Raw genomic sequence first — 27,214 nt, forward strand, 5'->3', positions numbered from 1 at the left:
ATACTCTCGGTCTAATTATCCAAGTTGTCTGTTCCAATATTAAATACCTAACGAGTTATAGTTATGGGACTTCATTTGCTATCATTCCTAGGATGGATTTTTGAGGAAAGGGCTTGAGTTTGGGTGGGTTAATGAACATAAGAAAAACTTTAATTCAGCATTTGTGTCCAGGTCTGGTTTGAAGGTATTCCAATGCAATGTTATCATTCTATGATCCAGGGTTGGCTAGCTCAAAGATTACCTGCCAGATTAGGAATCCGGAGACGTATATCACCTTGGCTATTGACAGCATGGTACTGTGGAAAAGGGTGCTGGACCTGGAGTTCAAAGAACTGAGTTCAAATTCTCACTCTGTCACTTAATAGCTATGTGACTGTTGGCAGTTCTAGGATTCAGATGCTCATCTGTAAAGGGAAGAGGTTGCCCTATGCAGCCTATAAAGTGCCTTCAAGCTCTAAATCTCTGCTCCTATGATCATGCCTGGTAACTTTGGCAAGTCATTTTGCCCCTTTGGGCTGTGCTTCCCTGGTCTATCAAATGATATCAGATTCAACTAGGTGACCTCTAAGGTTCTTTCCAGCTCTAAATACTATAGTCTTAGTTTTCAGGGTAACAAATCAGCAGGTCCACCTGCCTTTGGATATTTCCATGCCACTTAAAAAACCCCACAGTATTAATTTATGATAAGGAAGGACACAATGAATAGAGTGCTGGACTGGGAGTCAGAAAGACCCGAGATCAAATCCTGCCTAAGACACTAGCTATGTGACCATGGTCAAGTCACTTAACCTCTGTCTGCCTCAGTTTCCTCATCTGTAAAATGAGGATATTTAACAGCACCTGTCTCCCAGGGTTGTTGTGAAGATCAAATGAAGATATTTACAAAATGCTTTGCAAATCTTAAAGTGCTTTTAAATGCCTTTACCATTCCCACCACAGTACTACTACCACTACTAGTATTACTACTATTACTGCCACCACTACCACTACCACCATCCCTCCACTGCTACTACCACCACCACAATTACTACTACTACTACTGCTTCTGCTTCTGCTATCAACAATCAACACCATTTACCACCTGCACTGCTACTACCATCAACACCACAATTGCTACTACTAGTACTACTTTTACTACTGCTGCTGCCATTACCACCACTACTATTAATACTACTACTATTACTGTCATTACCACCACTACTATTAATACTACTACTATTACAGCCATTACCACCACTACTATTACTACACCACCACTCCTCCTCCTCTTCCTCTTCCTCCTCTTCCTCCTCCTATAACAAAAACATGGTGTGGTATAGTGAAAAGAGCTCTGGCCTTGGAGTCAGAAGAGCTAGGGTCTGAATCCTGACTCTCTTACTACTAGTTCTATGTGCAGTCACAGGCTAGTCACTTATCCTCTCTGAACATTAGTTTTCTCACTTGAAAAATACAGATGATAACACTTACACTATTTGCCTCTCACAAGGGGGAAGTAATGTGAAAAAATTACTTTGTAAATCTAAAAGTGGTATATAAATGTGAGTTATCATTAATGTTTTAGTAGGTATCTGTATCCTTTTACACCCATATTCCCCTCCTTGTTTGTATTCTAGAAGGCAGGAACAATTGTGCTTTAATATGCTTTGCCCTTTTTTTAAACTGAACGTGTGACTTCATTGGTGTCAGGAGCTCCCAGTCAAGAACTTCCTCTACCTAAGCAGATGGGCATGTCCACTTTAAATTACAGTCCTAGAGACTTTCCTGGGGATCTTGAGAATTTGAATGACTTGCCAAGAGTCACACATCCAGTATCTGCCAGAGGCAGGTCTTGAGCTGGAATCTTCCTAACTTTGAGGCCAGCTTTCTATCTACTACTCCATGATCTCTCACCTTCCATTATATCTATCTATCTATCTATCTATCTATCTATCTATCTATCTATCTATCTATCTATCTATCTATCTATCTATCATCTATCTATATCTATATCTATATCTATCTACTTAATACCTATTGATAAAAATGATGCAAGTTTTCATAATTTAAAAACCAAGACTCCAGAATAGTTGACATTTCTATAGCATTTTCATGATCTCATTCTATCGTCATAATAATCCTTGGAGGTTGGTGCTATTTATTCCCATTTTATACAGGAGGAAACTGAGGCTTAGAGATGTTTAAGTTACATGAATGTACAGATAGAAACTAACAAATTCAGGTCCCTTCAGAGTCCACTCTTTTTTCCACTATACCATGTCACTTGTTTCCTTTATATTTTCAAAGAATTTCAGACCATTGTTAACATCTGGAAGGGGTGAACACAAAGAGCCAATAGGGCTTCATCAAGAACAGGTCATGCCAGAGTAAGCTAATATCCTTTGTTGACAAAGTTATTAGACTAATAGTTTATGTTCTCACTAAGCCACTTATATTCTTATTGGTACAGGACAAAAACCAAATCAAAACCAAAAATTTTAAAAAAAGAAACTACGCACATTTTATACACAATGAACAGGACTAAACTTAGAAAAATTATGAAATTGGAAGTATTTTTCTTGACATCCCCAGTCTTTTCTTTCCATGTAGCTTTCCCTCCTCCATGGTGACCCTTTCACCCCCTCCCCCACACTTTCATGTACCCCTGTCTTCCTGCTCTCATCCCCTAAGCAAAACAGGAAAAAATCTATCACTTATACATGTTGATTGACTAAAAGATGTTTAGTGTGAATGAACTTGAGGCAATGTGTTAATTGCTTCATATAGGCTTCTGCATTTTATGCCTTTTCTGTCTTTCCTGTCTGATTTGGGTTCTCCCAACCTTATTCATTCCCTTTGCTCTAAGATTTCCAGGTACTTAATTTTTATTTTTGCTTTAAATTGATTTTAGCTACTATAATTAATTATGCTTAGATTCTGTAGCCTTCCTCTTTTGTATATCCTAAGACAATGGTTCTCAAACTTTTTCTCAGGACCCTTTTATATACTTAAAATATTTGAGGACTATTCTCCTCCAAAGGGCTTTTGTTTATGTGGGGTTTTTCTATAAATATTTATAGTACTATATTAATAATTATATCATCTTAATATTATGATGAAAATAGTTTTGCCATTATGGGCCTCCTGAAAGAATCTTTTGGACCTCTAGGGGACTTTAGATCAGACTTTGACAAGCTGTTTTGGAACATGATTCTTGTACCTGCTATGTTATTTTTGTCTCTGGTAGGTTACTCAAATTTTTGGCAATAAAGCACATTTTTAGAATGGAGATTCTTTATAAATAGAAGTGTTGAAATAGTATATACAATAAACACAAGTCCCCTTCTCACAAACATTCCATGGCTCCCCATTGCTTAGTAAGTAAAAACCAAATTACCTATCCCAGCAGTCAAAATCTTTTATAATATGACCTTTATTTATGTTTCCAGGATAAACTCTTACTTTTCCATTATGTTCTAGAGGTAGCGATCCATCTCTCACTTTAACTCATCAATTTTGTACTTTTGTGTAATTGGGCCACTGAGGTATAATGAAAAGACCACTGGACTTGGAGTTAGTTGGTTTGAATTCCACCTTTTTTTTGTGGGCAGGGCAGGACAATGAGAGTTAAGTGACTTGCCCAGGGTCACATAGCTAGTAAGTGTCAAGTGTCTGAGGCCAGATTTGAACTCCGGTCCTCCTGAATCCAGGGCCTGTGCTCTATCCACTTCACCACCTAGCTGACTCTGAATTCCACCTGTAATACTCACATTTAGTTGTATGAATATAGACAAATCACTTAACCTCCCTCAGTCTCAGTTTCTTCATTGGCAAAATGAAATGAGCAACACCTCCAAATGATAGCTTTTTCTTCATTCATTTTCATTCTTGTAAAGCTTTCCCTGGCACCATTTCAGCTTTTCTTCTTTCTCATTATTAGTTATTATTATTAGTCTGTTAGTTCCTTCCAAAATTCTATTGTAAACCACTTTGTGCTCCCTTTCTTGGACAGATGACTCTTTTGAGGGACTATGGCCTAAACCACTCCATTCCGGTACTTTAATGTCTTCCTAATTAGGTGCCACCAATGAGCCAGCTTTATTTATTTCCTGAAACTTGCTCTGATTTTTTTCTTCTTAAGTGGCAGAGGATTCTGTATACAATAGATTATATGAAAGGGATCCCAATTAAAAAAGCAAAGAATGCCCGCCTTTTGGATTTCATAACATTGCCATATTCTAAAAAGAGTATTGAAATATCCCAGCAGGATCTGAATACCAGAGTCCCACTAGACCCAGTATACAGATTTTTATACCCTAGCCGAGGTTTGAAAAGTGACCTTTTGCTTGAATTACAGGGCATAGGAAGTCTTGAACCCAGAATGATAATACAATAGTTCCATAATATGGAGAGCAGGATTTTCTGGGTATTCGCAGAATCACTGTATGTTACAGTTGGATCACAGATTTAGAGATAGAAGAGTCTTTAGGGACCATCTTATCCAACCTGCTTATTGAACAGATGGGAATACTGAAGCCTAGAGAAGGGACATGCCTTGACCAAGCTCACAATAAGTAAATGGCAGTCAGATTCAGAGTTAGGTCTTTTGGGCTACATGTCTAGTCTCCTTCCTATTGCTTTACACTTTTATATTGATAATAGTCATATATTCAGAGGGAACGTTGATGCAATGTCCTCCTCTCCATTCATTCTACCCATATCATACCATATGGACCTTATCTTCTCTTAGTGTTTGGTTACATGGTCATAGAATGAATTCTAAAGAGACTGTATTAATTAAGCCCCCCATGATTTACCTGATGCTTTATCTACATACCTCTATCTATTTATCTCCAAAGTGGACTTAAAGATCCTATGATCCTCTCTTCCATCATCTTCCTGGATTATCCTCCCCTCTGTCCCTCCCAGTTATATAGGTTCCAATAGGAACCAACCTAGGGGATGTGATCTGGAGGGACCCAATGGAAACTGGGGGAGGGGCAGGATGGAGCAGTGCCAGAATTGCTATGATTGTCAGGTTCACATTTTATTGTCCGATGATAATGGGAAAAAGCAGGGAATAAGTTGGGCAATGTGGTGGCAAAGAGGATAGAGAGTTGAAATCTGGCTCCAGATACTTACTAGCTGTGTGATCTTGGACAAGTCACTTAACCCTTTTTTACCTAAGTTTCCTCATCTGTAAAATGAGCTGGATAAGGAAATGGCAAAACACTCCAGTATCTTTGCCAAGAAAAGCCCAAATGGGGTCTCAGAGAGTCAGACATGACTGAAACTGCTGAACAACAATGGCAACAAAAAGAACAAGTTAATCTGACAATTGGTCATATTCCTTAAATGTTCTCACTCATGACTTTACATTCATTGCTTTAGCTATTTTAAAAATGATGTCGACATCGAATATGTCAACATATTTGCTATGACAGCAAACAAAGATGCTATCTCAGTTTTGAAAACTTGTGGTCATCTTTCCTCTGACTCATGTTAGTTATGTGTCCTTGGGCAACTCATTCACCCCTTTCAGTGCCTTGTTAAGGGCTAAAATTCTAGCTAAACTGTCTAAAATATCTAATGAGTGGTCGCCAATCAATTACAAGCTTTAGCAAGAGTTAGACTTTTAAGCATTTATTAAGGAGAATAAGAATTTGGTAAAGAGAGAGAAAAAGGCCTAGATTCCTATCTATTAAAGGGAGAGCACATTTCTAGCTCAGCTCTCCACCAGAGTCCAAAGGGAAGAGAGTGAGACCGAGAGCGAGGGCCAGTCTCTTCCTTCCTCCTCCCACTAGTCCGCGTCATTTCCTCCCGCCAAAGAAAAGACTCCTGGTCTTGCCCTCAAAGACCTTCGCTTCATGGGCAGAACTCTTCTACAGTAAGTATCCAGCAGGTGGCGTTATTCCAATCGTTACAGCCTCAGACAACTTTCTTAAGAATTTAAATTGAAGGGAATTGCAGATTTGCACTGATAGAGTTCTTCACCAGGTGCTACTTGTCCTGATGAAATCAGAGATCTGGGACTGAAAAAAACAAAAAGAAAACTATTAGGTTCTTAAGAGTCTGCTTAAGAGACTCCTCAATTACATTCCTAACCCATAAAACAAAAAATTAAGTGCATCTCTTTGATTTTCTCTTTTGCACATGACAAGGAATCATTAATGTCATGATTACTTTGCACTTAGTAGAGACTGAAGACAGCTGTGGTGTCTTAGAAAGACTTTGGAGCCAGAGAACCTGGGTTCAAATCCTAGCTTTACTACTTATTGACTCTGTGACCTTGGTTCTGTGACCTTAACTTGTCTTCTCTTGGCCTCAGTTTCCTCCTCAGTAAAATGAAGAGGCCTGATTATGGGACTTCTTTGTTTTTGTTTTTGTGAGGCAATTGGGGTTAAGTGACTTGCCCAGGGTCACACAGCTAGTAAGTGTCAAATATCTGAGGTCTGATTTGAACTCAAGTCCTCCTGAATCCAGGGCCGGTTCTTTATCCACTGTGCCACCTAGCTGATACTGAACTGTTATTTTCAAAGAATAATTAGATTAACCCTGCATTCCTTAATAGTTGTAATAACAGCAAATGTCTTCTTTTTTTAACCCTAAGAACTTTAAATTCATTTTTTAGGAAAAAGGAGAATGTTAAATTGTTTTTTTGTTTTGTTTTGTTTTTTTGTGGGGCAATGAGGGTTAAGTGACTTGCCCAGGGTCACACAGCTAGTAAGTGTAAAGTGTCTGAGGCCGGATTTGAACTCGGGTCCTCCTGAATCCAGGGCCGGTGCTTTATCCACTGCGCCATCTAGCTGCCCTGAGAATGTTAAATTGTAAGCATTACTTATAGAAATTTACAAAAGTAGAGCATCTCTGATTGACGGTTGGAGTATACCATGTGAATTTCCCACCGTTTGTAATAACTACACATTTCTTTGTATGTCCAAGAGTTTAATGGGCTCATGAAGGATTACAAATCATGTCTTCCATAAATATGAGATTTGCCTTGTTAGAAACTAAAAAGGTTAATGAAAGACATAAATATAGATAAGTGTAGAACCATATTTTTATAACAAAGTAATCATTTCCAGATCATTCTTTTATAGAGATAGGGACTAGACCTGTGATGGCCTTGTTGTGGGGGACGTTCAGGTTAGCAAATTTCCTCCACCAGTGTAGATTATCACCTCTCTACAACCTATAGTTACTAATAAATTATAATTCGATATGTTTTAAATGAGAAAAAATTAGTTTGTAAAGTGCTATATCTGTAATTACTAAATTAGAGTAATAACTGTGTGACCTTAAGTTAGTTTTCTGGGCTTCAGATTCCTTATGGAGAAAGCAAGGGGGTTGTACCAAATGATATTTAAGGTCCCTCCTGCCTGGCACATAGTAGGCACTTAAGAAATGTTAATCTCAGGGCAGCGAGTTGGCACAGTGGATAGAGCACCGGCCCTGGAGTCAGGAGGACCTGAGTTCAAATCCGGCCTCAGACACTTTACACTTACTAGCTGTGTGACCCTGGGCAAGTCACTTAACCCCAATTGCCTCACTTAAAAAAAAAAAAAGAAATGTTAATCTCAATTGAATTTATTACTATGCTTTAGTTCTTATGGATAAGTATACTTACTCTTTAGAGACCATTTACATACAGTCAAATACTGATGTGGGCAAAAGGAGTGTGTAATGGCAAGTAAGCCTAGAGCTATGATTTCATTGATGTAGGAACTCTGGGATAAGGAACCTCCCTGTGCCCATTCAGCTCTGCACCTTCTCTGCCTTGATATCGTCAGAGGTTAATTGCCCCCAAGGTCATACAGTCAGCATGTGTCAGGGATGGAATTTGAATTCAGTTCTTCCTAGCTCTGTAGTCTCTCTCCATTACCCCGCTTCCTCTTATACAGGATATCCCGAAAATCTTGTCTCGGTTTTAAGCCTAAAACCACAGAAAGACTTTTGGTTCACCCCGTATTTAGAACTGAAGTTAAATAATAATGTTAGCAACTGCTAGCACACAATGTATCAGTATAAAGCTTTGGAACTTGGAACCAGGAAGATCTGGTCCAAACCTGGCCTCAGAGACTCAACCAGCTGTTCAGCTCTGGGCAAATCACTTAGTCTCTCTGAGTCTCAGTTCCCTCTTGTGTAAGATGGGAATGTGAACAGCTTTGATTCTTTACTGGGTTATAAGAAGCAAATAAAAGAATACATTCAAAATGCTTTGCAAACCTTTACAGCTAGGGGGACAGTGGTTGAGAGAGCTGGACTTGGAATCTGGAAGACCTGGGTTTAAATCCTGCCTCTGACAATTACTATGTATGGGGTCCTAGGCAAGTCACTTAACCTCCATTTCCCTCAGTTTCCTCAACTGTAAAATGGGGTTAATAATAGCAGGTTTGCAGGTGTGTCATGAGGATATAAATGAGATTATTTGTAAAGTACTTTTTTTTTTTTTTGGTTTTTTGCAGGCAATGAGGGTTAAGTGACTTGCCCAGGGTCACACAGCTAGTAAGTGTCAAGTGTCTGAGGCCGGATTTGAACTCAGGTATTCCTGAATTCAGGGCCGGTGCTCTAACCACTGCGCCATCCAGCTGCCCCCTGTAAAGTACTTTATAAGCCTTAAAGTGTTATATAAATGCTATTTTCAGTTTATTATTACAGTGTTCAAAACGTCAGCTTATCATTATTTGTACAGTTGTTTTTTTCCAACTCAAATCTACACTTTACATTAATTCCTTGTGAATTTTGCCTCTTCCATCATGATTGTGACTTACTAAATTAGTTTGGGATCTCAATTATACTGTCCTGTAACGTAGTTATCCTTTCAGGCTTGGTGTTATCAACAGAAACAACAAGGGTGCTATGCTCTCTTGTGTTTTCAGCCAAGTGTTAGAGTTGGGATTTGAATCCATGTTTTCCCTACTTAGCTCCAACCCTATCCATGCTGCCTTTGCTTGGACCTCCTGATAAAATTCTTAGTGGTATCTTTTGATCACTCCTGTTGCTAATTCCCTTGGTAAACTACCCGGTTGTCATATGTTTTCATCACTATTATAAAGCCCACCTGTCCATTCCCTTTACACGTGGTCTGGTTTTACTGCATGATAAATAGTCCAGGTGTGAACAAGCAATAATTCACAGCTACGTGTCCAGGCTCCCCCAAACCTCTGTTTCTTAAGTAAACAGAAGACAGGTGCAAGCATGAGTTGAGCAATCATATCCTGTTCTCTGGGCCAGCTCTAATCAAAACTGTGAAGTAGACAAAGTGTCCCAAACTTCCTTTTTTTCCTCTTTCTTCCCTTCCTGAGGAGCTCCATCCTCCCATTTTAGGCACTAGATGGTCCTTCCTATCTCTTTCCACACATATCAAGCAGGCCTTGGGGGCTGAGCCAGGTAAGGCACAAGTGAGGAAGTGAGGAAGTCCAGAAATCAGTTCAGAAAAGCCAGGGAGGAGCAGGAAGTAACTGTGGGTTTCAGCTGGCAAGAAGTTCAGAGTCCAGGGAGCATGGTAAGTAGGAAACACACTACATACTATGAGACGGCCAAGAAGTTGGGCAAGAAGTCAGGATCTATGAAAGGGCATAGGGCACCAGTAGCAAGGATGGAATTTGACTTGGAAAAAAAATCTCTTTCTCTGGCCAAAGGTCTTTATGTATTTTCTGTTTGAGGCTAGAGCTCACTTCAGAATGTGTAAAGCAGACAAGTCTCGTTGGATTAAGAGAGCAAAGGGCAAACAGCCAAGTTTCTCATCATTTCTCCTTTAAAATGTGCTTTGAAAAGAGTTCCAGCCCTTCTTAGTATGATTTTAATATATCAATTTTCCTAGTAGATGGAATTTCCAGTTTTAGAAGAGAGGAAAAAAAGGGGGAAATAGAATTTTACAGCAGAAATTTATTATATGGTTAACTTAGCTATCAGTTTTCTATTCTGCTAAATGAGGGACACCTACTTCTGTATGACCATTTCTCCCATAAATGAGTATTCACTTTTATCTTCTTTTATTTATTCAATTGTCCAAGGTCATCTGGAGTCATTTAAATCCTCCCTTGATTTCCTCATTTATAAAATGGGAATAATAATATCACCTATCTTTCAGGGTAGTCATGAGAATGAAATGAGAAAATATTTATAAAGCATTTTGTAAAGCTCAAAGCACCTATAAAATGCTATTATTATAAGCACTGTATCAGCCACTGAGGACGTCAAGGGAAGGCTGCTAGGTAAAGTAAAGACTCATCTTCCTGTGTTTGAATCTGGCCTCACTTGGTAACTGTGTGACCCTGGGCAAGTCACTTACCCCTGTTTACCTCAGTTTCCTCACCTGTAAAATGAGCTGGAGAAGGAAATGGAAAAGCACTCCAGTACCTTTGCCAAGAAAACCTCAAATCAGGTCACAAAGAATCGGACATGATTGAAATGACTAAACAACCACAACAAAAACCCAATATGGTTTTTTATACACAGTAGATGTTTAGTCAATGTTTGTTGTCAAAGTGTTTTTCCTTAAGTGTCGATCTAACTGTGTAACTCTCCAACTCAATGAACTCCCTATTATCTCTGAGATAAAAGAGATAACTTTTATATTTGCCTGTAAAGTCCTTCAAAGCTGGCCTTTCTTTCTTTCTTTTTTTTTTTTTTTTGGCGGGGGGTGGAGGGGGGGGGGAGTTGCAAGGCAATGGGAGTTAAGTCACTAGCCCAGGGTCACACAGCTAGTAAGTGTCAAGTGTCTGAGGCCGGACTTGAACTCAGGTACTCCTGAATCTAGGGCTGGTGCTTTATCCACTGCGCCACCCAGCTGGCCTCTCTAAAGAGAAACAAAGGTTCTGCACACTCCGAACTCTACACACTCCATCATGCCGGGAAAGCCATGCCTCTTAACTGCAGTCTCAAGAATTCCTCACTTCCTTCAGGACGTAGTTCAAACATTACCTTCTGCCTACAACCTTTCCAGATCCCCATGGCTGCTAGTGCCCTGCAGCCCAAATTACTTTGGATTTCTTTTGTATTTATTTTCAATATACTTGTAGACAGAAACAGCTAGGTAGTGTAGTGGAGAGAATGTTAGGCTCGTGCAGTTAGGAAGACCCAAGTTCAAATTCCACCTCGGACATTTACTAGCTCTGTGATATTTGATAAATCCTCTGAGCCTCCATTTCCTCATCTGTAAAATGGTTATAGCATCTTCCTCACAAGGTGGGAGATTATACATAAAATTTGAAAGGAGCTCACCCTTAACAAGATACAAATTCAGCCTGAATAGGGCACACCATAACATATCGTTGTTTCTAATACTCTCTCCTTACATCTGGAAAACTTGACAAAGTATGAAAGGGGCCCATCCTAAAGATGGAAGAGACCTAGGCATGTGAATTATACTATTACTGTCATTAGTGGTGGTGGTGCTGCTACTACTACCACCACTAACAATAACAAATATTGTTACATTATTAATATGCAATATAATCGTCAATACTTTGTAAGTATATATTACAATATTAATAACGCAAGAGTAATGGATGCATTAATCATTAATAACCCACTCATAAATAATATTAAAATAAAAATCATGGTGAATAATATGATGATTGTACAATAATCTTTCTTCTCTTTCTTCTTTTTTGTGGTAGTAGTAGTAGTGGTGCTGATGGTGGTGGTAGTTGTTGTTATACCCTCTTGTTTCCCTGAGAGAATGTAAGTTCCTAGAGAGGGGGGACTTTTTGTCTTTATAGCTCCAGTATTTAGCACAGTATCTGTTACATGGGAGATGCTTAAATAAATTCTTATTCATAATAATAGAATTCAATAACCTCTAGGATGTTATTTATTTTATAAATTTATATAGTGCTTCAAAGTTTGCCAAACTCTTTACAAATATTAGGTCACTTTATCCTCACAACCCTGGGAAGTAGGTACTGTTATCATCCCCATTTTGCAGATGGGGAAATGACTTGCTGAGGGTTCCCCAATTAGTGTCTGAGGCCAGACTTGAGTTTAGGTCTTCCTGATTCCAAGTCCAGCTTCTGTCTTCTGAAGACCGGCTTTGCTAGGTTGGGAGTTGATCATTGCCAGGAAGGCTTCTGGGTGATGAATTGTGGGGCTGAGGCCCTGACTTTGGAAGACCTCCTTAGTTACAAAGGAGTTGTGAGCTGCTTCAGTGGGGAGAGTTGCTATTCCAATGAAATCATGGTTTACGGGGATGTGATGGTAAGGGTTGAGGTCATTACCTGACTGAGATTTGAGTCTGAGAGAGAGGAAGGGCAGAAAAGGGGAGCAGTTTAAAATTAAATTCTGCCATTTACTATGTGCAAGAGTCTTTTAAAAAGTCCAAGGCAACTGAATTAAGATCTGCAATCACATGAATCTGTAACGATTAGAATGACGCTACCTGCTGGAGACTTACTGTAGAAGAGTTCTGCCCATGAAGCGAAGGTCTTTGAGGGCAAGACCAGGAGTCTTTTCTTTGGCGTCAGGAAGTGACGTGGGCTAGTGGGAGGAGGAAGGAAGAGACTGGCACTGGGTCTCAGGCTCTTTCCTGAGGACTCTGGTGGAGAGCGGAGCTAGAAATGTGCTCTCCCTTTAATAGATAGGAATCTAGGCCTTTCTTCTCTCTTTATCAAATTCTTATTCTCCTTAATAAATGCTTAAAAGTCTAACTCTTGCTAAAGCTTGTAATTTATTTGCAACCACTCATTAAATAGTTTAGACAGTTTAGCTAGAATTTTAGCCCTTAACAAATCAAAATGAAAATCCGAATGACTCAACCCACAGCTTTTCCAGGAACACATCTATTGTGTCTGAGCTGGGTTTAGACCCTTTGCAAAGTTCTTTCAGGTCCTCTGAGTGAAGGTAGGGCAACAGTTTCATAAATGATAAATATCTTCAGTTTCAAAGATACTTCCTTTACATTCTTTTAATAAAAGACAAATAAAGGGTTTCCTTACTGTTCACTTGGACTTGGGTGAAACAAAGCAATAATTTACTATTCAATTAGCATTTTTAAGTGACTAATATTTGCAAGGCTCTTTACTCAGTGGCAAAGCATTTTATTACATCTAATTTTTCATGTGAGCTACACAAAAACAACTCTTTGAGCTAAGTATTATAGGGATATATCTTCAATTGGCAGATGAGGAAATCTAGGCTCAGAGAAGGTAACTGACTTTCCCAGGGTCACACAGCTAGAACCACCCTAGGTTTCCTGAAACCAAATCTAGTACTTTTCCCACTAATGATAATAATATCTGACATTTGCATAGCACATTAAGGTTTGCAAAGCATTTTTTTGGGGGGGCAGGGCAATGAGGGTTAAGTGACTTTCCCAGGGTCACCCAGCTAGTAAGTATCAAGTGTCTGGCACTGGATTTGAACTCAGGTCCTCCTGAATCCAGGGCTGGTGCTTTATCCACTGTGCCACCTAGCTGCCCCTGTATTTGCAAAGCATTTTACAAATATCCCATTTTATCCTCATAACAACTCTGAGAAGTAGATTTTGTTATTACTATACCCATTTTACAGATGAGGAGACTCGGGCAGACTGAGGTTAAGTCATGCTGCTGATAAGAGTCTGAGATGGGATTTGAACTTGGCTCTTCCTAATTCCTGTTCCAACACTCTATCCACTGTGACACCTAGCTGCTTACACTATAAGTCTTCTCACTGTGTCTTAATGATGAAAAGAATGCAACTGCTCAACATGCCCAACCAGCTCTTGCAGAATCCTTTATTTCCTGCTGGCTTAGTTCAAACAATAACAAATCTGTTCCCAAGGATCTCAGAAACATCCTGCAGATTCAGCAGCACATATTATAATAACCTTGGTGATCTAGGGCACCTTCCCAATGCTTGATGAGGTGTCACTGTTGTCATCACCATCATCATCAACACATTACTACCACCACCACCATCATCTCCTGGATCAATCCCTTTCAATTTTGAATTCACTGATGGGAGGTCATCAGGCAAACTGCCTTCTCTACTCCACTCAATGATTTCATTCTCAGCTCATCAGTACCTTCCTTCCTTTCTCCTTCATTAATGATGATATGACTACCAGAAAATGAAAGAGATTACTTCTGGAAGAGGTTAAGAACCTTTGGCTTAAACCGGACATGTATAACCCAGATCTGATTGCTTACCACCTCAGGGAGGTGGAGGGGAGGGAGGGAAGGAGGGATAAAAATTGGAACTCAAAACTATAAATAAAAATGTTTCTTAAATTTTTTTCCCCTTGTCAACTTTACCAAACTAAGTATAAGTTTTGTTTTGTTTTACAGACACCAAACAATTTTTAATCTACAATGAAGACCACAAGCGCTGTGTGAATGCAATAAGTGCCACTGCTGTTCAAACAGCCCCATGCAATCCAGAGAGTGAATCACAAAAATTTCGCTGGGTGTCTGACACCCAGCTGATGAGTGTTGCATTAAAATTGTGCTTGGGAGTGTCCTCCAAGAGTGACTGGATTCAGGTTACTCTCTTTCCCTGTGATTCAAAAAGTGACCTTCAGAAATGGGAATGCAAAAATGACACCCTTTTTGGAATCATCGGAGAAGATTTATATTTTAACTATGGAAACAAACAAGAAAAGAATATTATGCTTTACAAAGGATCGGGGCTGTGGAGCAGATGGAAGATCCATGGAACTAGTGATGACTTGTGCTCACGAGGCTATGAAGGTAAGGTTCTGAATTTATTTGAACCTGCCTACTTACTTATGGAGGAAATATAGAGGGGGGAAAAGTGCTGTCCCTAGAGTCACAAACCGTGGGTTCAAATTCTTGTTCTAACTTACTATCTATGGACATTGGGCAGATCACTTAGCTGCCTTAGGCATCAGTTTCCCCATCTATAAAATAAGGGGTTGGGCTAGAAGTTCCCTTCTAGGTCTAGAGCTGTACTGCGGTTCAAACCTATGATTTTTAAAAATTTGCTCAATCAAAAGCTAGTTTCTCATCACTAATTGAAACAAAAATGTTTTTGGCTAGCTTGGAGGATGTGGTCATGCTTTAAAATACAGTAATATGTTATAAGGGCATCATGTAGTATTGGAGACAGATATAGCCTCAGAGTCAAGAAAATTGAATTTGAGTCAACTCTCATATATGTTGACTGTGAGACCCTGGGCAAGTGACTTAACCTGGCAGTGTGCCCCAGGTAATTCTCTAAATGCATAAGTTGCAAAACAATCGTCCATCTTCATTGATAGAGTGAGTTTGCACATTGGGAGCTCTCTATACTAATGAAATCACAGATTTGGACACCCCCCCCCAATTACAGAAAGAAATATTCAGATTTCTACTTACTCCATCAATTATTACTACTATATAAATTGGGACTAACAAAGGAATGGCCCTCTAATTGCACTACACAGAAAAGAAAAGCACTTTGGATATCAGTCACCAATAGAGATTTGAGAGTCTATACTTCCTTATCCAGACTATGAGGGAATTAGTGAGAGTCCTTCACAGCTGAACTGAAAGTCTCAGTGGCTTACTCTAGAATTCCCCTCACTGTTTTTCCAAGAAAATCTGTTCTATTTTTGAGAACATAAGTTGTTTGGTATTGATATTACTTCATAGTCTATGGTACCTTTTCAGCAAAATAACTACTTTCTCCTTTGGAATTAGAGGACCCAACAAACAATAGCTGTTGTTGGTCCTTCTCCTCCTCTCTACTACTACTACTACTACTGCTGCTGCTGCTGCTACTTTTACTATTACTACTGTTGCTGCTGCTACTCTCTACTGCTATTTCTACAACTACTGTTGTTACTGCTACTTCTATTATTGCTGTTGCTACATCTACTACTACTCCTCTCTACTACTGCTGCTGCTACTACTATCACCATGATAATAATTAACATTTATGTAGCACTTAAAGGTTTGAAAAGCACTGTACATGTGTTATCTCATTTGATCCTCAAAATAGCCCTGTGAGATAGTTGAAATCACCAATTAGGAATCTGGGTCCTCTCATTCCAAAGGAGAAAGTAGTTATTTTGCTGAAAAGGTACCATAGACAATGAAGTAATATCAATACCAAATATATATGCAACAAATTCCAGAGCAGCCAAATTTTTAAAAGAAAAATTAAATGAGTTACAGGAGAAAATAGACTATAAAACTATACTAATGGGGCATCTTACTTTATTCTTCTCAGAACTAGATGAACATAATGATTAAAAACATAAGTGAGAAATTAAGGAAATGAATAGAATTTTAGAAATGTTAGATGTTATAAGCCTCCAGAGAAATATTTTCTCAGCTGTTCATGGCACTTTCACAAAAATTGAGCATGTATTAGGGCACAAAACCTCACAAACATATTCAGAAAAGCAGAAATATTATATACACCCTTTTCAGACCATAATGCAATAAAAATTACATTCACTAAAGGACCTTGAAAGCATATTGAAAATTAGAGACTAAATAATCTTATCCTAAAGATTGAGTGGGTCAAAGAACAAATCATAGAAACAATAATTTCATTAAATATAATGACAACAATGAGATAACATACCAATACTTGTGGGATGCAACTAAAGCAGTACTTAGGGGAAAATTTATATCTCTAAATGCTTACATCAATAAAAGAGAAAAAGAGCAGATTACATGTAATCTGTAACTTTTAAAAAAATTTAAAAAGAACAAGTTAAAATTCCCAGTTAAGTATCAAAATAGAAATCCTGAAAATCAAATGAGAGATTAATCAAATTGAATGTAAAAAAATCCTCAAAACATTGAACTAACAAAACTAGGAGATAGTTTTATGAAAAAACCCTATTAAATAGATAAACTATTGGTTAATTAGGTTTTTAAAAAGAAGGAAACTAAATTAACAGTATCAGAAATCAAAAGGATAAATGCAACACCAGTGAAAAGGAAATTAAACCAATTATTAGGAACTTTTTGCCTAATTTTGCTTGTTCACTTAATGTCCCTTGAGGTAGCTTTCAGTACTATGTCAGTGATGGTAGAGGAACGAATAAGGATTCTAAGGGCTTTCTTCATGAGAATCAGGAAAGTGTACGTGTTCGTTTGCTGCATGAGTGTTTTAAAGTCAGGATTTGCTCACATTCTCATTATAAAGACTGTATTTACACATATCCTTCTTAATCTGTTTCTTTAGAAATGTATACATTACAGGGAAATTCCAATGGAGCCCCATGTGTGTTCCCTTTCAAGTTTGAAGACAAGTGGTACGCTGACTGTACTTCTACGGGCAGATCTGATGGCTGGCTCTGGTGTGGGACTACGTCTGATTATCAAACAGACAGACTATTTGGGTTCTGTCCGCTGAAATGTGAGTAACTGGGCATGATTACTGTGTCACAATATTTTGAGCTTATCCTATGTGACAAAAACAATAATACCTCACCCCTGTCTAGTACTTTTTGCTTTTCCAGAGTGTACAAATAGCTGTTGTCTTCCCTTATTCCCATAATGACCTTGTGTAGGCATCATTGTTCCCTTTACACAGATGGGAAAACCAAGGCAGCCAGAGGTTGTGTCTTGCCCAAAGCTATGCCAGTTAGGTGGAGAAGGAAGTGGTAAACCACTCCAGTATCTTTGCCAAGAAAACCCTAAATGGGGTCAGGACTGAAAGGGGCAGAGTTTTCAATGGAAGCTAAGTTTTCCTGACTTCTAGTCTAGCTTTCTTTCTGGGAGATCATAGTGGTATCACCATTATCAATATTTTTTACCCCTAAGATTAGGTTTCCCCATCTCCCCAGGTCGGACATTCAGGGGCTCCCCAGGGGCCTGACCCCGCTAACAATCAGCAGAAGAGCTTTGACCTGCTCCATTTCTAAGCTGGGCCAATTCACCTCTTCTTAGGCAACCTGGTAGTCCCCTGATCGTGGGGACTCACCATGTTGATGTTAAATATAATGTGGACACCCACTTAGCAAAGCCCTCTGCAGCTCAGAACTACCAAACTCAAGACACCCACAATCCTCTGCCTCTCTAGTAGCTGAGGTTACACAGATATCCCACATTTGGTACCAGATTCTTGACATTAAACGAAGTCTTTATTTTTATGAAAGGCCTCCATCCCTGGCTTACACTCCTGAATTCTGTCAACTTCTTTCTAAGGCATTGATACAAATGATATCATGGAAGCTACAATGTATGACCAACTCCCTAACTTTTAACGTTAGAAGGAGGAATGCAGTTCATTTCCTTAATGAGGTCAACTCCTATTTAATTCTGTTTTTAGTATTGTATATAGTCTGATAAAGACAAAAATGGAGGTTGGATTTTTCTGAATTATACTTCTTTGTATCACATGTGATAAAATGAATCCAAGTGGGGAAATGCAAAGAACATGAGAACTATGCCAATTATATATTGGGATGTGCCAATAATTTAAAAAATAATATGATATCAAAGTGGACCTGTTTCAAAGTTGTTTCTACCTAGTCAAACAAGGATTTCTATACATTTAATTTGCAAATTAACCTCAATATAAAGTTGAACATTAATCTTATACTCAACCTTAAAAAAGAACAGCAGATTTATTTTGGCCTTCTTTGGTTTTAGCAGAGGGAGTGAATTAGTTTCCTAATGTGTATAGCGTATGAACTCAAAATGTATTTGATATTATTTAATATTTGATATCAGTGAGCTGGTGAAATCAGAAGTGTGTTACAATATATCAGTGTACTGGGAAACAAGGACATCTCCATCAGTCTGAACCTTATCTCCAAGCACACCACCAGGATACTGGTTTAGGCCTATCTCAGCTCTAGCCTAGATAATTACAATTGCCTCCTAATTGGTCTTCCTGTATCCATCCTCTCTAACATCCTCCATACATGTGTCAAATTGATATTCCTAAAGGGGAAGACTGACCATGTTACTCCCCTTCTCAAGAAGTTTCAGTGGCTCCCTATTACATCTGTGATAAGAATCCAAACTGTGTTTGACATTTAAAGACTGTGGAGGTCTAGTCCCAGCCCCCCTTTCCAGGATGATTATACATTACTGCCCATGATACACTCTATATTTCAGCCAAACTAACATATTGGCTGCTCCCTTTACACAACTTTTCATTTCCTGCCTCCACCCATGTCTGGAATGTTCTCTCTCCCAAGTTCTATTTCATTGTGGCTCTGGGGCAATCTGCAGTTTGACATCTCAGCTGTGTCAGGGCTCTTGAAGTTCCCTTCAAAACTCAGCTCAAGCCACCTCCCATGATGCATATATATGCATATATGTATATATATATAAATGTCTTTAAATGACATTAATAAATCTATTTTTTCTATACTTTGCATTTATTTATTTCTATACATGTTATGTCCTACCAGTGGAAAATAAGTTCCTTGAGGGTAGGAATCATCTCTTTTTCTTTTGGTCTTTGTATTCCCAGAGCCCAGCATCGTACCTGGCACATAGTAGATGTGTCAAACTTCCTTGATTTGGGCCAGAAACAGAATAAAATACAATTGGGAAATATTTAACAAAATAAAAAACTCAATAGAATATAGATAATGTGAATATATGGTTTTCTAAGTCAATGTGCAACCTTCAGTTTCTATTTGAATTTGACACCACTAATTTTGAGTGATTCAGGGATATGTTTGGATAACTTAGATCTAATTAATAAACTTGTGGTCACTTTCTCATTAATTATCTTGAGTTGTCATCCTTATTCATCAAATATTAGTTATTTTAATGAACTGGAGAAAGTCCCTTTGCTGTTCAGTAATTATTCTTGGTTTCTTTATAAGTAAATCAACATTAAAATGATTATATATGAAGTTATCAAGTGAAAGCAATAAAAACACATGCATATATAATGATGGTTTACAATATTTTGATTATGCTAAAGTTTATAGTCCGAGTTATCTCAAACTCTCAATATAAATGGTAGATAATTCTTTTCATCTGTCTGCAGACTCAGTCTCGTACCATTTAATTTCTTTCAGATACTGATTAAAGTGTCTCAAAATCTTATTCACATTTCTCTTCTCGAGAAGAGTCAACTTTAATATCTTTGGAAATTAGCTAGATTCATCCCTGTTCTTTTTCCTTTCTTCAGAAGCCATAGGAAACCATCTTTCCAAAATATATTGTACTTGCAAATGACTCTCATATTCTTCACATAGTATTCAAATTATCTTTAAAAGATGTCTTTATAATAATATTTTGTTTATGACAGTTCTGCTGAGGAAGACATTTTACACGATGTTCTTCCTCTCTGTATTCTTCATAAATTCCTTCTTGATCCTCATAGGTTATATGTAAAACTACACCTTCTCCTTGACTCCATGAAGCACTTTATAGTAGATGTTTTTATCAGCTGATCTCCAAATTGCCAGCACAAACTGTTTTTCCCAACATCACATTTAGTTTCTGTACTCTTAAAGAGACAGTTGCATTCTCCAAAGTCTCTGAGGGGAAAAAAAGTAGAAGATGTAAAGGTAGATGCTACAGACCTTAAGAGATCACAAAGTCCTCATTTACTGAAGAAAAAAAAATTAAGACAGACAAAGATAAGTAACTAGCTCAATGTCCCAGCCAATATCTGTCAGGATTTGAATCCTTAGACTTCTTGCTCTAAACCTGTTGCTTTTTCTTATATACCCCATTACTACTACCATCACCTGCTTTGTTCTGGACACTGGGCCTCTCTTAATGTAGCCTGGAGACTTCATTAACTTTTGTGGCCTCTAGTGACATGTTGCATTTCCATTCATATGACATGCATAACTCTTTTCCATAAGAATTGTTATGCCATCTCTTCTCCAGCTTACATGTGTGATGGTGATCTTTTTGAACCCAAGGGTACAGCTTTACCTACATCCCTGATGAATGTCATCTTGTTCAAGTCAGCCTACTTCCCTCCTTATTTTTTCAGGGCAATGAGGGTTAAGTGACTTGCCCGGGGTCACACAGCTAGTAAGCATCAAGTGTCTGAGGCCGGATTTGAACTCAGGTCCTCCTGAATCCAGGGCCAGTGCTTTATCCACTGCGCCACCTAGCTGCCCTATTCCCTCCTTTTTAAAAAACAAATGAAACTCATCAAGATCTTTTTGGATGCCGACTCAGTTATTCGTCATGTACTACACAGTTTTATGTCATGTGCAATAAGTCTAGCTTGCCTTCTTTGGCATTATTCAAGTCATTAGGCTTGATGGCTTCAAAGTCCCATCCAAATCTTACTCTCTGATCCAGTATGATCCAAAATGACACAAATGTTCCACAAAACAGGCTCAAGATCAAGTTACCTAAGAAGATCCACAAGAAACCTTCCTCCAATTTGATATCACCCTATTCCACTAACCTTTCCAAATCACGAGCTCCAGAAGTCTACCAATAAGTTGTTATTCAGAAGGAATTCAGACAACATTAAGACTTAAGTGGGGAAGAAGAAAGAGGAACTACAATGGTTCCCTCTTTGCTCTCTCCCTGTCTTCCAAGCCATCCTTTTTTTTTTTTTTTTTACCACCAAATGTCCTCTTCCCCTTCTGTAAATCAAAGTTCTTCTCTCACCTCATTTTAACCTGTTGCTTGGGCTTTTTTTTTTTTTTTTAGTGAGGCAATTGGGGTTAAGCGACTTGCCCAGGGTCACACAGCTAATAAATGTCAAGTGTCTGAGGCCGGATTTGAACTCAGGTTCTCCTGACTCCAGGGCCGGTGCTCTATCCATTTGCTTGGGCTTTTAATGAGTGGGACAACTGGTTTCTCCCTTGGCCTCCACCCTGACCAACTTAACCACTTGACTAATTTTCATTTCCCATTTCTTATATTTCAATTTCCAATCCAGGAGAATCCTTCCTTCTTGCTCCCTTCTACCATGAACTTTGAGTCAAGTGCTAATCTTAAATTTTATTTCCTGTATGACTAAAACTAAAACTTTAATAAAAGGCTGTGTCTCCCATGGCTGAAATACATTCTTTTCTCATTTCTGACCATAAAAATATTTCTTCTTCTAGGCTAAAATTGGAAGACTTTTCCAGAGAAATCTTTTTTTGATCCCACTCTGTCTCCTGAGTTGTCCCCAACCATTAACCTTCCTAGAAACCTTTCTCTGAATCTCTGCTTTCCTTCCATCACATTGAAACTCAAATCATATTACTTTGTTTCTTTTTATTTACCACTTACAAAAAGCTTAGAGGTTAAATGGTAAATTGCCTTTGGAAAGTAAGGTCCAGTACACAAAGTAAGAGTAAGAAGTCAAATCAACGAATATTTACTAAGAGCCTACTATATGCCCAGCACACAATAATGAGAATAGACTCAGTATCAGGGCCAAACAGTAAGCATGAAGCTAGGTGCATTTGAATGGGGCGGTTTTATCTGCTGACTTTACACTTGGATATTTTGTATTGCTGCATGTATGCGTGTAAAGGAGAGTAAATAAATGTGAGAAGCACTTTCCCACGAACTAGTTGTTATAAATGTGGAACTGTTGTATGGCATAGTGAAAAAAAGGAATGGATGTGAAGTCAGGAGGCCTGGATTTGAACCTTGATATGGCCTTGGGCAAATCACTAGTTCTCTTTCTGGGCCTTATCTTCCTCATATTCCAAATCAAAGGGTTGGATTTTGCTCTCTAAGATCCTTTATGACTCTAAATTATTATCTGTGTACATGTTACTTGCTTCTGATTGATGAAATTCCTATGTCATTTTGCATCTTTCTCTTGATGGTGCCTTACACACAGTAGGCACTAAATTATGATTGATTCTATTGATTAAATAATATCAAAGTTCTTTTTTTCTTTTTCTGAGGGGGGGGGATAGGGTAATAAGATTTAAGTGACTTGCCCAGGGTCACACAGCTAGTAAATGTCAAGTATCTGAGTCTGGATTTGAACTCGGGTCCTCCTGAGTCCAGGGCCAGTGCTTTATCCACTGTGCCACCTAGCTGCCCCCTCGAAGTTCTTTTTCTGACTGCCCCCCTCCCCCCCAACCCCTCTGCCCTGACCTGGACTATTCTCCTTCTTCATCTAAGCTTACTGTCTTTCTTGACTTTAAGTCCCAATTAAAATCTTTTACAGGGGGGCAGTGGATAAAGCACTGGCCCTGGATTCAGGAGGACCTGAGTTCAAATGTGACCTCAGACACTTGACATGTTCTAGCTGTGTGACCTTGGGCAAGTCACTTAACCCTCATTGCCCTGAAAAAAACAACCCAAAACCCAAACCAAACCAAACAAACAAACAAAACTCCACAAATTAAAATCTCTTACAGGAAGCCTTTCTCAACCTCTCTTAATCCCAGTGCCCTCCCTCTTAATTATTTCCTATTTAACCTATTTACATAGTTTGTATATATTTGCTTGTATCTTTGCCCTCCCATTATATTCTGAGCTCCCTGTGGGCAGGGACTATCTTTGTGCCTCTGTTTGTATCTGCAGTGCTTATTAGGTACGTAATAAATTTTTATTGACCGACTAACATTTCTCCAGCTCTGCATCTTTTTTTGTTTCACCATTTGTAGAACTCTTTCTGTTGTCCCTTTTGGGAAGACCAAGCATCTGTGAACCCATATGTCAATGACCCACAGGTGTATCTGCATAGTAATTGTAGTCTGATCATTCATTCATTCATTCATTCAGCAAGCAAGCAAGCAATTATATAACTCCTCTCCTGGGCCAGGGACTATGCTAGGTGCTGGAGTTACAAATACAGAAAAAAATCAAGTCTTGTTTTCAAAGAGTTTACATTCTAAAGAGGAATTTAGAAAATGCATTTTACCAACTGATAATAAAATTTTAAAATTTGCAGATACTACATATCTGCAGATACCTTCCCTCTATTAATTATTTTCTATTCCTTGCTTTGTATATATTTCTTTACATGTCATCTCCTTCATTAGAATGTAAAATCTTTTAGGACCAGACTGTATTTTGTCTCTTTTTTTTGAATCTCCAGCAATTAGCACTATGCCTGGCACATAGTAGCCACTTAATAAATGTTTATCAGTTGATTGATTATGGATATATTTCTTGCTAAAATTCTACATAACCACCATCTTGTTCTATATGCCACTTTAATCAGTTTTTTTTAACTTTCTAAAGATATCAGATTGGTTCATTTATAACTCTACCCTTAAAATCATCCCTAAAATGAGGTTTTCATGCATGTGCGCCAATTTTGATGCAACTCCACAAGAACTCTAATAGAGGTAGATAAGGTGGCCAAGCAAGAAGATCTCTTTTACCCATCCACCAATCTGACAAACTGTCATCTAAAAAATTAAATTAAAATGGAAACTTATTTTTCCAGAGTCACAAAATTGAGTTAAAAGATATTTAAATAATTAAGCTTTTAAGTGACTTTTTGGGGGGGGTAAGTTTGTAACTCATACTTCTGAAGGTATTAATACTTACGATTGCACTAAGATTTTTGGGTCACCCTATATATAAACACATACATAAATGCACATATGTATAGATATATGCATGTAATGTGTGCATCCTCCTTGTTCATGTAAATCTCCAGAAACCTTGCTCTGAAGGTTCGTTTCAATCTAATTTCTGTATGCACCATAAATCTTTTTGTCCAAAGAAATGAAACTCTTTCCCTTTCCCCCAGGATAAAGGAATCTCTATCTTTATGTTAAATCCCAACATGCAGAGAAGTCCTGCATAAATGATGTACTGGTTTTGACAAGTAGCATCTTGAGTATATTCAGCATAAAATTACTTTTGTTGCCTCAAAGTCATGCCTCTTCAACAAATCACATATTTCTCCTCTATGCCAGCGAACTGTGACAACTAAGTGAAGAGGAAATAAAACATTAATTACTTTTGTTATGCGTCAAGGTCTTCCAATGTATTTTACCAACTGATAACTCTGCTACTGTTATTTTTTTAAAAAGACCTTGCTGTTTTAAAATTCTATGAAATGTGAATCTACTTGCAGAAGCTGAAATCAGTAGACCATATTCCTCTACCTTAAGCCACAAACCACTGGGCAGGTCTAATACAGGAAAAAGAGGAACTGGCAATTGACCGGATGACATCTAACGTATATGTTTCTTTGTTTTCAGTATTGTTTACTGTAATGTTTTCCTCCCATTTAAACAATTATTTTTCTCCTCCACTATATCATGAGAACAGGAAAAGGAAAAGACCCCTTTCTCCTAAATTCGCTTTAGCTTGCAACTTCTGGGCATCTGCTTTAGAGAAGGCTGAATCGCACATCTGTGGGGCACTTTCCCTTTTGCTCTAGTCAGCAAATGCATGAGTTTGCTCTTTCCTTTATTTAATTCCTCTCTTTAGAATGCAAAGTCAGGATTCCCATTTTTTAAAGTGAAATGAGGAGAAGGGACATACCCTCTGTTGTTATTTTGGACACCCCAGATGACGACTGTGGGGTCTCTGGATTGCTGAGCTTTCCTTGTTTAACTTCAGAAGGAACAAGTCACTCCTTGCTCTATAGGTGAGATTAGGTACCACACCATCTAGCGACTTCCTTTAGTACCTCAAACTCTCATTGTAGTCTGTCTCCTTCTCTATAATCAAGGCATAGCTGCTATACTTTCTCTCATTTAAGTGAAGCCACTTCAGTGGACAATGGAATCCTTTCAGATTATTCACTGAGAATGGTTCATGCCATAGTTTGCCATGTTTCAGTTTATGCTCCCCATATATATATATATATATATATATGTATATGTATATGTATAGATATGTATATGTATATGTATAGATATGTATATGTATATATGTATATGTGTATGTATATATATATATATATATATACAATTGGGGTTAAGTGAATTGCCCAGGGTCACACAGCTAGTATTAAGTGTCTGAGGCTGGATTTGAACTCAGGTCCTTCTGAATCCAGGGCCATTGCTCTATCTACTGCACCACCTAGCTGCCCCTCCCCATATAATTTTTTTCCTGGACAATTGGGGCTAAGTGACTTGCCCAGAGTCACACAGCTAAAACGTGTCATGTGTCTGAGGCTGGATTTGAACTCAGGTCCTCTTGAACCCAGGGCCGGTGCTTTCTTTATCCACTGCACCACCTAGCTGCCCCCAATGCTCCCTATATCTTAAATATAAATTATGAGGAATATATTCCTGAGACTTCTTAATCACTGGAACCCTTTTCTTCCTATAATTATCTTGTATTTATTTGTATATTTACATTTTGGTAGAGGCAGCAAGATGGCTTAGTGGATAGAGTTTACTGAGCCTGCAGTCAGGAGACTTAATTTCAAATCCAGCCTTGGACACTTACTAACTGTGTGACCCTGGGCAAGTCACTTAACCTCGGTCTGCCTTGGAGGCAGCTAGGTGGCTCAGGGGTTAGAGTGCTGGGCCTGAAGTCAGGAATACCTGAGTTCAAGTCTGGCTTCAGATACTTACTAGCTGTGTGACCCTGGGCAAGTCATTTAACCTCTGTTTATTTGCCTTGATCCATTGAAAAAGGAAATGTCAAGCCACTTTAGTATCTTTGCCAACAAAACCTCATCTGGGGTCATAAAGAATTGAGAACAACTGAACAAATTACATTCTGGCATCCTTCTCTTGGGGGCAGCTAGGTGGCTCAGTGGATAGAGCACTGGGCCTGGAGTTAGGAAGACCTGAGTTCAAATCTGACCTCAGACATTACTAGCTGTGTGACCCTGGGCAAGTCACTTAACCCTGTTTGCCTCAGTTCCTCAACTGTAAAATGAACTAGAGAAGGAAATGGCAAACTACTTCAAGATCTTTGCCAAGAAAACCCCAAACAGGGAGTCACAAAGAGTTGGACATGACTGACCACCAACAACAATCCTCCTCTATTCCTATTACTCCCTTTACCTTCATCTCAATCAAAGTTTTTGAGACTAGAAATGATTTTTATTTTCTATTTTTGTGCCCTCCAGCACCTAGCAAAGTACCTTGGGCATAATGGACACTTCATAAATGCTTGCTGAATCTAATTGAACATTTTTTCTAGGCATAACGCTTTGATGTTTCAAGCATCTTGAAGATGTGTTTCTAGGCAATGACCTTAACTTCATATTTTCTAGCCACTCCTTGCCCATACATAGTAAACACTCAGTAAGAACTCTTTTGAATTAACTTTTTTTTTGTTTGGTTTTTTGTTTTGTTTTGTTTTTGTGGGGCAATGGGGGTTGAGTGACCTGCCCAGGGTCACACAGCTAGTAAGTGTCAAGTGTCTGAGGCTGGATTTGAACTCAGGTACTCCTGAATCTAAGGCCGGTGCTTTATCCACTGTGCCACCTAGCTGCCCCTTTGAATTAACTTTTTTCTTTTTTTTTCTGAGTT

General features: G+C 38.5%; 1 protein-coding gene across 1 annotated transcript in view; it reads left to right on the top strand.

Moving 5' to 3' along the window:
- MRC1 (mannose receptor C-type 1) overlaps positions 1-27,214 on the top strand; it is a 120,607-nt gene that overhangs the window by 3,055 nt on the left and 90,338 nt on the right. The window contains 2 exon segments of the mRNA XM_043969197.1: positions 14,247-14,648; positions 17,101-17,274. Of these exon segments, the coding sequence (XP_043825132.1) occupies positions 14,247-14,648; positions 17,101-17,274 (576 nt within the window).

Source organism: Dromiciops gliroides, chromosome 5, assembly GCF_019393635.1.
Source record: "Dromiciops gliroides isolate mDroGli1 chromosome 5, mDroGli1.pri, whole genome shotgun sequence".
Classification (NCBI taxonomy): Eukaryota; Metazoa; Chordata; class Mammalia; order Microbiotheria; family Microbiotheriidae; genus Dromiciops; species Dromiciops gliroides.